The sequence below is a fragment of the Suncus etruscus genome, chromosome 13, assembly GCF_024139225.1.
Source record: "Suncus etruscus isolate mSunEtr1 chromosome 13, mSunEtr1.pri.cur, whole genome shotgun sequence".
Classification (NCBI taxonomy): domain Eukaryota; kingdom Metazoa; phylum Chordata; class Mammalia; order Eulipotyphla; family Soricidae; genus Suncus; species Suncus etruscus.
Window position 1 is genome coordinate 38454632 of NC_064860.1, and position 15848 is coordinate 38470479.

General features: G+C 37.7%; 1 protein-coding gene and 1 non-coding gene across 2 annotated transcripts in view; one reads left to right on the forward strand and one right to left on the reverse strand.

Annotated features, from left to right (window-relative positions):
• The window catches only part of GRAMD1C (GRAM domain containing 1C), a 92245-nt gene continuing 76397 nt past the window's right edge, over positions 1-15848 (reverse strand). The window contains exons 11-18 of the mRNA XM_049785771.1: positions 15478-15596; positions 10950-11092; positions 9741-9844; positions 8057-8230; positions 6186-6243; positions 4217-4327; positions 3880-3985; positions 1-705 (exon numbers count right to left, since the gene is read on the reverse strand). Of these exons, the coding sequence (XP_049641728.1) occupies positions 625-705; positions 3880-3985; positions 4217-4327; positions 6186-6243; positions 8057-8230; positions 9741-9844; positions 10950-11092; positions 15478-15596 (896 nt within the window). The 3' untranslated portion in view covers positions 1-624. The remainder of the gene's footprint in view (positions 706-3879; positions 3986-4216; positions 4328-6185; positions 6244-8056; positions 8231-9740; positions 9845-10949; positions 11093-15477; positions 15597-15848) is intronic.
• Positions 12703-12809, forward strand: LOC126026569 (U6 spliceosomal RNA). Its single transcript, XR_007501792.1, has one exon. It is a non-coding gene; the product is annotated as a U6 spliceosomal RNA (small nuclear RNA).

Genomic DNA, 15848 nt, shown 5'->3' on the forward strand with positions numbered 1-15848 from the left:
CCAACCCCATTCTCAAGTTAAAGAGAGAGTGAAAAGCAATTGAAGAAACTTTCAAATAATCATCAACATGCAAATACAACAAAACTGACTATTGAATTAGCATTTATTTGCTAAATGAAGACACTGTGATATTTACAGTACACAAATCTAAAAATGTTAATGCTTAAAACTCAGATTTAGTCATGACAGCAGTTTCTCCTGTTGCAATCTCTTGAACATATCTCATCTGTGAAAACAAGCTGCTGGGCACACTGATTCTGTAATAAAAACTAAAGCATTAAACATCAAATCTCTGCAAAAATGAGACCATACCACTCAGATCAGTGTCTTTTTCTTTTCTGTATCACAGAAATTCAAATGTGCAATGTATTTCATGGTTCACTGAGGAAATTCACAGCTTAGAATTATATAAAGGTAAAAGAATGGATTCTTAAGGCCATTGGAAACTACTAGATGTAATTAAGAGATAAGAATATTCATATTAGATGCACCAATAATGAGAAAATATAGAAATGTCTTAGGACAATTATTCATTTTCTGGTTTCTGGTTTTCTGGTTTCCTGGTTTCTTCTGGATGTTTTCTTTTAGTTCCAAACACCTCTACAATTTCAGTCCTTATGACCCCTAGCTTTCGACAGCCACAACAGTCTTATTCTTAGTTAGTAGGTCAAAGGTTTTCTGAAGCATGATGAGTGAGCTCTTTAGCTGCAAAGAAAAAATTTCAGAATTAGATAGTTGAACCTTCCATTTTTTATGCCAAAAGTTTACATTTGCATTTAACATAATTTTATTCTCATACCCAAATGAAGGAGCATATAAAACACCCAGTTCTTTAGAGTTTTTGTCTGCATGATTGCTGCTGAGTTCCTTCCTTTTGCTGCTTTATCTTACATCTTTCCCCAATGTACCGCTGCTGTGTTTTCTATTACATGTCCATTAAACTGACTTGCTTGCTGATATATTCATATTCCTCTTCATCTCACAATAACCTACCTACCCCCACCCTCTACAAAGTGTTTTCTGGGTCACACGGGTGATGTTCAGAGGTTACTCCTGGCTTTGCACTCAGAAATCACTCCTGGAAAGCTCAGGGGATTATATGGGATGCCAGGAATTGAACCAGGGTCTGTCCTGGGTTGGCCACGTGCAAAGCAAACACCGTACCACTGTGCTATCGCTCTGGCCCCAGCCCTCTGCATAGTTTTACCTAAATATCTGGCCTCTTTTCTGTGGGGGAAGGCCACATCTGGTGGGCAGTGTTTGGGGGAACATATGTAGTACCCAGGATCAGGGTATACTGCAGACAAGGCAAGTGCCTTAACCCCTATACTACCTCTCTGGCCCTCATCCTAACATTCCCCCAAACATTTGAACTACTTGTACATTTAATGTTGTCTTTGACCATATAAATGGTCATCTGATATTTCATATAATTGTAGGCAACTTGAGAGTAAGAATATCTTTTTCTAATTGACTTATTCACCCAGAATTTATTGCTTACCTACTACATGTTCAACACAGTGCTAAGTTATGAGTATGCAATAGTGAACTCTACCTTTCTGGAGCTTACAGACAAATAAGGGTACAGAAGTAACAGGAGAAACTGTATACATGTATTCAGTTTTGATTCGAGCAAGTGGAGATGATAGTACCATTTTCTGAAATGAGGTCAATTAGAGAAAAGTTACAGGTTTAGTTTGGATTGAAAAATGATTATTTGGGGCCGGGCGGTGGCGCTAAAGGTAAGGTGCCTGCCTTGCCTGTGCTAACCTTGGACGGACCGCGGTTCGATCCCCCGGCGTCCCATATGGTCCCCCAAACCAGGAGCAACTTCTGAGCACATAGCCAGGAGTAACCCCTGAGCGTTACCAGGTGTGGCCCAAAAACCAAAAAAAAAAAAAAAAGAAAAAGAAAAATGATTATTTAGGGTACCCATTGGCATCCAGGTGAAGATGCCAGGTATGTGGCTAAAAGAGTCCAAAACTTGAGGTAAGGGTAAAGGATATGAATCTGAGAGTCACTGGCACATGAGGCAAAAGTTAAGAAAAAGGTCAAGTAAAGGAGATGATTCAACTAGCAAAAAAAAATAAATAAATAAAAATCACAATAGTGCAGATATGCAGACAGAAAGAAATCAGTCATAATGACAGTATATTGTATGATTCCACTTATATTAAAGTTCAGAATAGGACAATGCTATAGAAATGCTATAGAAAGTAAGTTAATGATTGCCAGCAGACATATAGTGTATGAGGGATAAAGTTACTGCTAATGGGTGGGTGAGGAATAAAATATTGTGGAATTAGTACTGTGAGTTGCAAAACGTTATAAATACACTAAAAATTCTTTAGAGGACTAAATGTCAATAACTACATTAAAGCTGAATTTCCACCCCATTTCATAATTGTAAAGAAAGATTGGATGCAATTCAAGAAAGAAGTGATCAGCTCCGTCAAATGCTGACATTGTAAGATGAAACTAAAAAAAGGTACATTAATTTTAAAAGCTAGAGGACACTGGGGATTTCAACTTGAGCAATATCTGTGGGAGATCTGAGGAAAGAAAACTAGGCAAGTGACCTAGTGCATTAAATGCATTAAATACGTATATTTATACGTATATTATTACGTATACATATATATTAAATACGTATATCCAATTCACACCCCCCTTTTGAAATCCCACAAAAAGATACAAGGCTATTATTTTCTTTTGGTTTTTGTTGTTGTTGTTGTTGTTTTCAGATACAAATCCAAGGAAGTGGACAAAGAAGATGGCTATGACAACAAAGTTTTTGAGACTATAAAGCAAAGTAAGGTTTCTTTGGCTTGGAAAGATTGAACTCTGCTAAAAGTAGAAGCTGAGGGGCCAGAGCGGTGGCGCAAAGTGGTAGGGCATTTGCCTGGCATGTGGCTAACCTAGGACAGACAGCGGTTCGATCCCCCAGGGTTTCATATGGTCCCCCAAGCCAGGAGTGATTTCTAAGTGCATAGCCAGGAGTAACCCCCAAGCGTCACTGGGTGTGCTCCCCCACAAAAAAAATAGAGAAGCTGAGATCCAAATTTATTCTGAAAATTGTCAAAAGTTCAATTCAGAAACCGATAACCATGATTTTCTAGAAGCAGAGTTAAATATGGATTGAAAGAAACTAAAAATTGGATGTACCTAGGCAAAAGTCTAAATTTTTATACTTCTGAAGCAGGGGTGTTAGACATAGTATGAGTTAAAATGCTTGTTTGGCATGTGGCTGACCTCAGTTTCATCCATGGTACCACATAAGATCTCCCAAACACCACTGGGAGTAACCACTGAGCACAGAGCCAGGAGTGAGATCTAAGCATGGCTGGTGTACCCCTCTTCCAAATTTTTTTACTTTTTTGGATGGGGTAGAGAGCATGGACTACACTGATACATAGAGAGCTAATATTAAACATAAAACTTTATATAGAAGAGCAACAAAAAGAAAGTGGTGATTGCATTCATCTGATATGAAAATATCTAAATCTATAACTAAGGAGAAAAAGGGATATGCAGTGAATTCTAGTGTGCTCCCAAGCTTGTTTTTGTTTTGTTTTGGTTTGTATTTTGGGGCCACACCCAAATATTCAGGGTGTATTCTTGGCTCTGCACTCAGGAATCATTTCTGGAGGTACATAGGGGACCATATGGGATCGAACCTGGAAATCAAACCTCAGTAGGCTATATGCAAGGCAAACACTGTTGGTTTTTTAAATGTCAGTGAGTACAACAGAGAAACCAACAAGGACAGTTGGCTCAAAGGAGGACATATCTTCAAATAATGATATAGTAAATATTGTCTCACAGCCATGGGAATCATACTGTTGCCAATGTTCTGAGTTCTGTTGTGCTGTTATCTACCTGTTCGAGCATCACAATTGAGTCTCGGAGCACTCCTTTTAAACGCTGCCCCTGATCTTTGTTCTTCTGAATGTTTTCTGCTCTTGACACCATATCAGAGGCTAAACTGAAAGAAAAATACCATCTGATTAGGAGAATAGCTGTTCATCCTTCATTACTAGAAAACATCAATACCCCATACATTTGCAAACAAAATAAAAAAAACCGAGACAAGTAGATGACTACAGTGTAGATGTGATACCAAAATATTTAAAACTGATAATAAGTTTTCTGCAACTAAAAATTGTATTCAAATAATATGATGAAAAAAGAGTAGGGGGTTTATAAAAGGACTTACTTTGAAGATTTTTCTTTCTGGAGGTGGAGACGATAAAAGGACTGAGTAGCATATTCTATTTTTGACAGCTTCAGAAATAGGGTCACATTCAACAAAACTAGAAACAGCAAACTAGACAGAGGAAATCAAAACTGATTAATCCACTTTAGCCAAACCCAAAGCACTGTTAATGCAGAATGCACGTGCAAAATCTTCAAAAACAAGTCTGATTGAGACTAGTTTTCAGCTCTAGTTGCTATTTAAGTCAGTGATCTCTATTTTATTGTATGAGATAATTACTTTTGTGTGTCAAATGGGCATTTAAGAAAAAGTCGAAAGGTAACTAGAATAATAGTAAGGTCTCAAATTCAGCAAAATGGGCTGCACCTAAAATCTTTTCTTCTCTGCTACAAATCCCAGTCAGCACAGTCGATATGCGACCACCAGCATAGAAATCTACCAGGTAAGCTTTCACAGTCTATTTTTGGGTGCTTTGGGCTTAAGCAATTACATGCCCATAATGTTCTACTTCAGAAAGGAAATGAAGATCAATAAAGACTTGATCTCAAATAGATCTTGTTCCCAGTAAGGAAAATCACCATTCAACAAAAATATTTTGTAGTCATTTTAAGCAAAAGAAGTATGAAATGCCAGGTATATTCAAATGGTATCATGAACAATGCTACATGCTGAATGAACTTTAGAGGGTTTTTGTTTTTGTTTTTTAATTTTTTGTTTTGGGGTCAAACCCAGCTATTCTCATGTGTTACTCATTATTCCTAGGGATAGATAGCAAGGTAAGCATCCTACTTTTGGCCCCAAATGAACTTACTTTATTGACTTTCATTACAACTTTTCTGGTCAATGTGTGTAAATATATATATATATATATATATATGTATTCTACTCATATATATGCAAGTAATGCATTTAAAATTTTCATCTGCATATGAAATTATGAAAAGTAATGCAGAAGGTCACTAATATTTGCTAACCAAAATTATCATTGTAAACTGACTTGAACAAAGTTGGGAATATTTTAAAGTTCAAAAGTACATTTTCTATGTCCTAAAATTTTTAATTAGAAAAACGGCTGATAAAATTAATTCATCACCCAAAATATTCACTCAAAGTATATCACCCAGTCAGAACCAATTCAGTTAAATCTAGTGAACTGCCTCAAGTTCCAAAAAGAATAAAAAAGATAACAGAAGCCTAACTATTACTTGTATAGTCCTATAGGACACACTGATATTCAGACAAATTGCCTTAATATTTTTAATCATGTGATTCTCAGATCACTTGCACCAAGACGATCTACAATCCGTATTTTAAAAATACTGATTTTCAATCCCTACTCCAGATATCTGGGCTCAATCTTTGGAAATGGCACTAAAAGACCTACATTTTAATAAGTGATTATAATGTGAAATAATAATGTAATTGATTAACTAATTGATCTAATCAAATAGTGAAATGACATTATTAAAATTTTACCAGCCTATATATTCCAGTTAAATTTATGGAATTTCCTATAAAACCTACAATGATAAAAATAAGAATTATTTTAAAAAGAAAAACATGGGGCCGGGCGGTGGCGCTGGAGGTAAGGTGCCTGCCTTACCTGCGCTAGCCTAGGAGACGGACCGTGGTTCGATCCCCCGGCGTCCCATATGGTCCCCCAAGCCAGGAGCGACTTCTGAGCGCATAGCCAGGAGTAACCCCTGAGCGTTACCGGGTGTGGCCCAAAAACAAAAAAAAAAAAAAAAAAAAAAGAAAAACATATTATGAATGTGTAGTCAGTATTCGCTGTGATTCAGAAAATCAAACATTAGGAATGATTAAACCAAAACATAAAATTCTGCTTTGTAAGCCAAAGTTGTCAACTAGTGGCAATATCTACATAAATGCAATAGCTACACAAAATGCATTTAAACCCTTTTGTTAACTGTAAAAGCACAAGCAAAATAACATCAAAACAAATACTTACAAAATACTCATCACCACGACCAGAGTGGTGCCATAGCTTCCCATTTCTTTTCTTGTGCCTGTAGATCGATCACACAATTAAGGCCATGTTACAATTAGAATTGTGATTATAATTGGTAACATTTGAGTTTCATTTGATAAGAGCCAGAGGAGGATTTTTAAAAACTCTTTGCAGTGATAAAGTAATTTGAAGGAATTTTACTATGCAATTTTCAAATTTTTCCATATCCCAGTAGATTTATAAATACAAGTACTTAAAAGTCAAACTCTTGGGGCTGGAGAGATAGCACAGCAGTAGGGCATTTGCCTTGCAAGTGGCTGACCCAGGACCAAAGGTGGTTCGAATGAATCCTGGCATCCCATTTGGTCCCCCGTGCCTACCAGGAGTGATTTCTGAGCAGATAGCTCAGAGTAACCCCTGAGTGCCACCAGGTGTGACCCAAAAACCAAAAGAAAAAAAAAGTGGGGGCTGGAGAGATAGCATAGAGGTAAAACGTTTGCCTTGCATGCAGAAGGACCGTGGTTTGAATCCTGGCATCCCATATGGTCCCCCGAGCCTGCCAAGAGCGATTTCTGAGCATAGAGCCAAGAGTAACCCAAAAACCAAAATAAATAAATAAATGAATAAATAAATAAAACTCTCATCCTACAAATTTGGCCTATGATGACGTTAATTTACCCTGAAATTAGATAATCAATTTACTACATCATTTATCTTTCTAAGTTGCATCCCTATAAATTATATTTGAGATGAATTTATAACATTACTTCACTCGTTTAAAATTTTTTTCTAAGGGGCTAGAGAGGTAGTACATTTGCCTTCCATACAGTCAACTGGGTTGGCAGTTGTCTCTTTAAACTTAGATATGGAGGTTTTTTTTTATTATTATTATTTGTTTTGTTTTGGGGCCACATCAAGCAGTGTCAGGGATTTCTCCTCTGCACTCAGGAATCAATCCTGGCAGACCTGGAGACTAAATAGGATGACAGTGGTTGAACCAGGATTGAACACAAACAAGGCAAGTGCCATTTCCACTATACTATCTCTCTGGCCCATAGCTCTTTAATTTTAAAAAGTTAAAGTTTGAGCAACAGAGAACAGATGAGGAAGATTAGTTTTATAAAAGAAATATTTAGAGGGGTCACACCCAGCACTGCTCAGGGCTTATGCTTGGCTCTGCACTCAGGGATCACTCCTACTGGGGCTTAGAGGATCATATAGGGTGCCTGGGACTGAACCCAGGTTAGCCATATGCAAGGCATACATCTTACCACCGTACTATTGTCCTGGTTCCAAAGAGTCTCATTTTTAACATACTATACATATCCAATACAGTATTTCTGTTGTTCATATAACTAGTATTATGCAATTGCTCCTTTATACTGTTACACTGCTTTAAAAGACTCAGATTTTGATATACATCAGAAAAGAAAGGGAGAACTGACATGTTTTATCAATAAGAAATGTATTCTAGGGCCCGGAGAGATAGCACAGCGGCGTTTGCCTTGCAAGCAGCTGATCCAGGACCAAAGGTGGTTGGTTCGAATCCCGGTGTCCCATATGGTCCCCCGTGCCTGCCAGGAGCTATTTCTGAGCAGACAGCCAGGAGTAACCCCTGAGCATCACTGGGTGTGGCCCAAATACCAAAAAAAAAAAAAAAAAAAAAAAAAGAAATGTATTCTACCTTGCTCTTGACTAACCCTACTTTAATTCCTAGAACCAGATATGGTCCACCAAACCATCTCAGGGGTGATCCCAGAGTAAGCCCTGAGCAAATTCTGGTGTTACCCAAAACTGCCTCCCAACATACACATGATATGGTTTTTGCTTGAACTAAAATCTTTCATCATGTTTCATCAGGGACCATATACCTGTAAAATCCCCTCTGGTGTCTGGGCTCACATCTCTAGAACATCCAGAAGAAAATTTAGGAATTGTTTCTACTGTTCGGTTGAATGTTCGCCTTCTCCTTCGAAGGCCAGGAACTTTTCCAGGGTCTTCTAAGGACTGATTTAACATCGATTCTTCCATTACCAAATCTGATTCTAAGGAGAAAAAAAATAATCTTTTAGAGAAACTTCTCAAATATAAGAGAAAAGGAGTTTTGTTGTTATGCTTTCAGTTTCTTTTTTAACCCATGATATGGCCTAGATTCACTTCTTACTCATAATGAAAAGTTTCAGAGACTATAATGATCCCATAATGAGGTTTCAATATTCTAGGAAGAATGAATTGTATTAATAAATGATGGGATCATCAGAGCAAATCAGCCATGTGCTACATTAAATATTAACGAAACTATATCAGTTATGGAAACAACAGGCTACCCACTTACACTGAATCACTAGAAAGATTTCCACGATATATTTTGATACTAGTCATTCTCAAAGGAAGAAGTTACATGTAATAGTTTTAATTTATAGTGAGAAATTGCAAAAAAGGAAGCACTAATAAAATCTGCCAACAACCTAGAAACCTCATTTTTGTCATCTGTTTTAACCTTTCCTTTCATCAGATTTTTTTTAATCAAAAGTATATTATTCTGTCAGAAACTAATTTTTGAGTTCCATCTTCTCTGTTCCTGATTAGGAATGTAATAATAAAAACAACCAAAGAGAAAAGAATAAAGAAAATAATCAGCCACTAGACAAAGCCTTAAATTACCCTGAGTTGACTGATTCTCAGCTTTTCTTCAACTAAAATTAACTATGTTTATGAATGCATTGACTTTGTCTTTCATATATAATTGAAGGAATACCCAAACAGCACAACTATACCACTTCCTCTGGCTTACTGCCCATCTCTTCCAAATCCATATATGTGTGTGACCCCATTGTTGAGCGACCCGCAGAAATCTAGGAGGATTCTGCCCTGGCTAGAGAATGTGGGTCCAAACACAATCCAGATCTTAGTATACATTGATGAGCATGTTCTGCAGTCTCTGTTCAGTCAGCTTCCTTGGTTCCTTAAAGGGATTCTCACAGCCTCAAACTAAGTGACTTTAACAAGTTATTTCATCTCTTTCTTCTTTAGTAAGTGGAGGAAAAAATAGGATCTCCCCACATGGTTGTAATGAATAGATAGCATATACAGCAAAGAGAAAAATGGCATATAATAAGCATTATACAAAATGTTCGTTAGATCAATAAAATTAAAAGATTACAAATTGTGTGAACAAGAAATTGTATAGAGATTGGGCATATGTCTTGCATGCGAACACTTTGATGCAATCTCCAGTACCATATGACCCCACCTCCAAACCACCATCAGTATCTCCAGAGTAATGTTAGGGTAGCCCTGGTGCTCCCCAGCACTGCACAGCCTAGGCAACTACTTGAGTCCTAGCAGTGACTCGCAGGTAGTTAACTGAGAATGACCAAAAGGGGGTCCAGAGGCCTTCTGAGAACTGCTTAGGTGATACCACCAAAAGTTTTAAATGTCTAGGTGTAGTGGTAGTTTGAACCATCCCAGTAGAAATTCTTCCTATTCAATAAAGAATCCAGTTTATAAAATATATTCTCTTTAAAAAATATATCAATCAAAATATTTACAAACCAAGCTTTTTGAAATACTCCTCCAATGAACTCCAAGAATTTTTCTCAATTAAAGACTTGACAAGAGCCCATGGTTGTTTTCTGTACTTCAAATCTGTGGAAACTCTAATCAGATAAAGAAGACAGATTATTTCTTTAAATGACATAATTTAGTTATGTTTACATTGAGATTAAATATAAGATTGTACTTAGCTAAAAGGATTCAAAGCTGTTAAGATTACAAAAAAAATTTTCCGTGACAATAACTTCCTTTAAAATTACTAAGTGCTGCTCATAATTTTATACAATTTTACTTTAAGTACTTGGCATTTTCTTTCTTTCCTTTTACTAGGCCTGAACTTAAAGGGTACAAGGGTTCATTTGTGCCACACCTGATGGTGTTTAGGGGCTATTACAGGCTCTACTTTGGGGGTCACTAGATACAATCCATACTTCTAGCAAGTAAATTATGTACTCATTTCACCTCTTTAAGCTATCATTTCCAGTCTTTCACTCTGAATTTCCTTTACTTAAATATCAATATATATTAAAAAAAGATAAATTTTCTACTTGCCAATATACTTTTAAAAGCAGTCATAAATTACTTGAAAGTAACTACACTTTAGCTAAGACTGGGCCAAGTATACCAGGGCATCATTGTTTTTTTTTTTTTGTTCGTTTTGTTTTTGCTTATGAGCCACACCTGAGAGTCCTCAGAGGTTACTCTTGGCTCTGCACTCGGGTCATTCTTGGCAGTGCTTGGAGGACTATATGGGATGCTGAGGATTGAACCCAGGTTGATCAGGTATAAGGCAAATGCTCTAATCGCTTTGTTATCTCTCTTGCCCAGAGTATCACTATTTTTTAAATGTCATCTAGTCTTGTTTACTCTGCAACAAAGTCATTTATAAATCGACATGTGATCTCCAAGGACTCTCAGCCTGTTAACCTTCAACAGATTCTGTCACTGGACATTGAGCACAGTTTTCCAACTCTCTTCCAATAGCAGCAGCTGAAATTATCAATAGAGTCTAAATTGCACAGTGCCACCATGCCAAAACATCATTTTAGATGAGGTTTTGAGTAAGGATTTCCACATTTGATTCAGCATTGCTAGACATAGTATTTTAACAATATATAAAGTTTTGTTCCATGAAGTTGCTAGTGGGATTTCAGGATAGATACATGACCAGAGGTTCTCCTCAAACTAAAACATCCATGTATAGCTCACCGTAGCCGACATTTCTGTTTGGAAGAGCGGATGATATAGTATCTGTTCAGGGTATAGAAGTAATCATGATAGGGAACGTCATGCGTCAGTACTTCTGAATCTACCAAATAGAATTGTGCTTCCCGGCTATCTTTATACAAAGTCTGCCAAAATAAGATTTTTGCGTGCACATATTTAATATATCAACTTCCGTGCCAAATTACAGCCATTAATAAATAAGTTTATATACACATATATATGTTAGTTTACATATATGTTTATAGGTACTAGGTATATAAGAATTTTTTCTCGCAAATTCTAAGAGACTTGAGAAGCCTGTATACAAAGTCAGCAGATGACTGTGCTATCTAGGACTGACAAGGGATCTGTAGAGATACTTGCTGCCTCTCTCAAATCATTATAATAACATTTTTTGTATTTTTTTTGGAATGAGGAGAAGAAAGGATCCACACTGGGGCTGAAGCGATTAGCACATCAGGCAGGGCATTTCGATTCAGGTTCAATCCCCAGCATCCCATATGGTACCCTGAGCCTGTCAGTAGTAACTTTTGAGCACTGAGTCAGGAGTAATCCCTGAGTGCCACAGGATTGGGCCAAAAATAAATAAACAACAACAAATCATTTTGTTTTAACCAGTACTTCTCAAATAGTGGGGCGTGCCCCCCAGGGTGGGCCGTGAGGCTCCATAAAGGGGAGCACATTTGACCTCGGCAAACACTGTCATAACAACCCCGTGTTTATGTCTCTGTATGTCTCTGGAGCTGAGAGTCACTGCATCCTGCTTCAAACCCTTCTTTAAAAAGCTATGCATTGCAAAGCATGCTCATTGGAGCCATTAATCCAGACATCACCACTAATTAAAAAATCAACTTAAATTATTTTATATATTTTTGTTTTGCAGGTTAAGTTTTTTTTTAATAAAAGATACTATTTACAGTCACGTGGGGGGGGCACAAAAATGTTTTCTTCTTTCTAGGGGGGCATGACAAAATAATTGAGAAGCACTGGTTTAAGCACATTAGGGGACTTGCTTTACATGTGGCTAACCTGTTTTTATCCCTGACATCCTATATAAATCCTTCAAGCACAGCTACAAATGATTTCTGAGTGCAAAGCCAGAAATAACCCCTTAACACTGAAGGATGTGGACTAACATCCCCCAAAAAAAGGGAAAAGATCCATATAATCTATAATTTTTAGCATGTAAAGAAATTTTATGCTCCTGTGGAGGAACAATTAAAGTTTGAATTGAACAAAGCAAGGACCCAACTAAAATTCATTCAAGTTTCACAAAATCATCATGTGTCCCCCACTCCCCCACCAAAAAATAATAAAGAAGAGGCAACTTGGCAAAGCAATGCTCTCCCAAATCTCCCTAAACAGGACTGAAGTAGTTACTAGTCAATCCTATCTCTTTTTTTGTTTGTTTTTTTGTTTTTGGGCCACACCCCGCATTGCTCAGGGGTTACTCCTGGCTGTCTGCTCAGAAATAGCTCCTGGCAGGCACGGGGGACCATATGGGACACCGGGATTTGAACCAACCGCCTTTGGTCCTGGATCGGCTGCTTGCAAGGCAAATGCCGCTGTGCTATCTCTCCGGGCCCCCTATCTCATTTTAACCAAGCATTTCTACCCTCCTCTGAGTTTTCTAGAAAGAGAGGCCACGCCCAGCAATATACAGGGCACCAGAAGACACTCATAGTAAAGCTCAGTCCAAAATGCCAGGTGAATGATGATTAAGAAGGTGGGACTTGTGCTCGCTTCGGCAGCACATATACTAAAATTGGAACGATACAGAGAAGATTAGCATGGCCCCTGCGCAAGGATGACACGCAAATTCGTGAAGCGTTCCATATTTTTATTCCTTTGATTTCTAATAAAATTTATTTGAGCATTCTCAAAAAAAAAAAAAAAAGAAGGTGGGACTTGGGCCCGGATCGATAGCATAGCGGTAGGGTGTTGTGCATAGCTAGAAGTAACCCCTGAGCATCACAGGATGTGATCCAAAACCAAAAAAGAAAAAAAAAAAAAAAAAAAAGAAAAGGTGGGACTCAGGCCTGAATGATATAGTACAGTGGGTAGTGTGCTTACTTTACATATGGTTTGATCCCGTGTACCCCATGGTTCCCAGGGCCCCACAAGTAATGCCTGAAAGCAGAGCCAGAAATAAGCCTCAGCACTGCCCAGTGTGCTGCTTCCCAGATGAAAAAGAGGGTGGAAATCCAGGGCCACAGTGGCTAGAGCTGGTCATGTTGGGGACCAGGCAGTGCTGGGATCAAATTCTTGGCCTTGCTACACAACTTGTACTCTAATACTTAAGTTATTTCCTAGGATCCCTATCAGGTTAAAGACTCTCCAAGGTTAGAATATCCAAAATTAGTTATTTGAAAATATGGGGAGTGGGGTGGAGGGTTGGATGTAAAATGTGTGCCCCCAGAGACAGGCAGGGGAAACAGCGGGGAGGGAAATGGAACATTGATGGTCGGAAACATTCATGGGTGAAGGTTGTATAGATTGTAAGACTGAAACTCAGGCTGAGAGATAGCACAGCAGTAGATTGTTTGCCTCCCACATGGCCTACTACAGTTTGATTCCTCGGCATCCCATATGGTCGAGCCTGTAGGAGCAATTTCTAAGCACAGAGCTAGGGAAACAGTTGAGTGTAGCCAGGTGTGGCCCCAAAACAAACAAACAAAAAGACTGAAACTCAATCATGAACAACTTTGTAACCACAGTGTTTAAATAAAAGACAATATATATATATGATATATATATCATATATATTAGCATATAAACACTAAAAATAAAAGGAAAGAAAAATATAGTTCAAAGCAAAAATAAATTATTCTATAACCCTGCTGGGCATGCTTAATGCTAACAAAAGCATATATATATTATTGGTTATTTCCTTTGACCAAAGAATCTGGTTACTCTCACTGGGCCTCAAAGTAGTATGTGTAAATTGAAAGGAAGGGATTAAACAATTGCCAATTATCTCTTCACCAGCAAAATAAATAAATAAAATAATTTTTAACGCTAATGGATGAAAGCTTCAATCAATAGTATATCTAGTTCAGATGTTAACAGATAGTTTCAAACTATTTTCGGTGTAATACACTTCAAAACAAATTGAGCAAATACCAACTCTACAGTAAATTGGGGCAACTATTAACTATTTTATCATCTCATCTTCATATACCACAGCAGCTACCTAGTTACCTGACTTTGATATGATCTAGTAAATCAGGTTCCAGCAGTGCTCCTTCTTAAAAACTACTTATTATTAAAGTTTAACCAAGTGAAAAAGGAGAAATGAACTATAGCAAACCTTCATAAACTCACCAACCAGCCAACACTAACTTTTGTTAGTCCTATTTCATCTATAACCCATCCTCATCTGCCTTTTCTCCCACCACCATCCTGACTTTTAAAGGAAATCTCAGATATTAATAAAATTTGACACATAAATCTCACTATATCTCTTTATAAGTTCTTCAGTTTGTCCCCTTGAAAGTTATTTTTCTTTAAAATATAACTATAACGTTATTATACACACAATATTAAAAATTACTTACATTTCATCAAATACAATTTACAGTTGGTATGTTTGAATTAGAATTTTGTTTATTTCATTAAAAGCCTCTTAAAACTTAGGTGGAGGAAAAAACTGAACCAGCACAATAGTTTAGTGGGAAGGTGCTTGCCTGGCATGCAGTTAACCAAGGTTTGATTCCCAGCACTACATATGATTCTGCCAGGAGTGATCCAGGAGAGCAGAGCCAGGAATGAGCCCTTAGCACTGCCAGGCATGGCCCAAATCCCAAAATTCAAAACAACCCTTGAGTGGAGGGTTGCATGCATCCAACCCAGGTTTGATCCCCAACCCAACATTTCCAGGAGTAATCCCTGAGGAGCACAAAGAATAAGCTCTAAGCATAGCCATGTGTGGGTCAAAACCCACCACCACTGCCACCAAACCCTACAGAATGCTAAGGTGCTTGCATTTCATGCTTCTAACACTGTTTTGATCCCCATTACCTTATATGGTCCCCAACACCACCAGGAATGATCCATTCCTAAGCACAAATCCAGTAATGGTTCCTGAGCACTGCTCAATATGCTTCTCAACCAAAAATGAATCTCTTATAATTATATATACATATATAGTGATTAAATCCAAGATTTCACAATGCAAAGCATGTGTTTTATCACTGAGCTTACACCCTTTCCCTTTCTTAAAACCTGTTAATATGTAACCATTCTGTTTTGTTTTGTTTTGTTTTGGGGCCATACCCCATTGTACTCAGGGGTTACTTTTGGCTCAGCACTCAGAAATTACTCCTGGCAGGCTCAAGGGACCATATGGAATGTTGAGGATTGAACTCAAGTTGGCTGCATGCAAGGCAAGTGTCCTATCTACTGTGCTATTCCTCCAGCTCCTCTCTCCTTTAATTGTTCTTGACATTTATCCATGATAAAACTTAAAAACTGTTAATGATTCACTCAAATACTGACAGAAAACACATACCTGCTTCTCAGTGGCAGTGGTACACTTGCCAGTAATTGGATTATTAAGGACTATCGTGTAGGTCATGGTTCTCAGTTGATTACCTCCAGGCTCTATATTCCATGGGGTAGATACTACATCTAATCACAGAAGACATAAACCAAATTAGTTCTAGAAATGTGAAGAATGTGACTTGAAATGGAAGAACAGATATTTTTAGATTTATTCACATATTCATTTTTGACCAATCTTCACTTCCTTATAATACAAGCTATAAGTTTAACATAAAAATAAAATAAAGGGGCCAGAGCAGTGGCGCTAGAAGTAAGGTGTCTCTGCCTTGCAAGTGTTAACCTAGGATGGGCCGTGGTTTGATCCCCTGGTGTCCCATA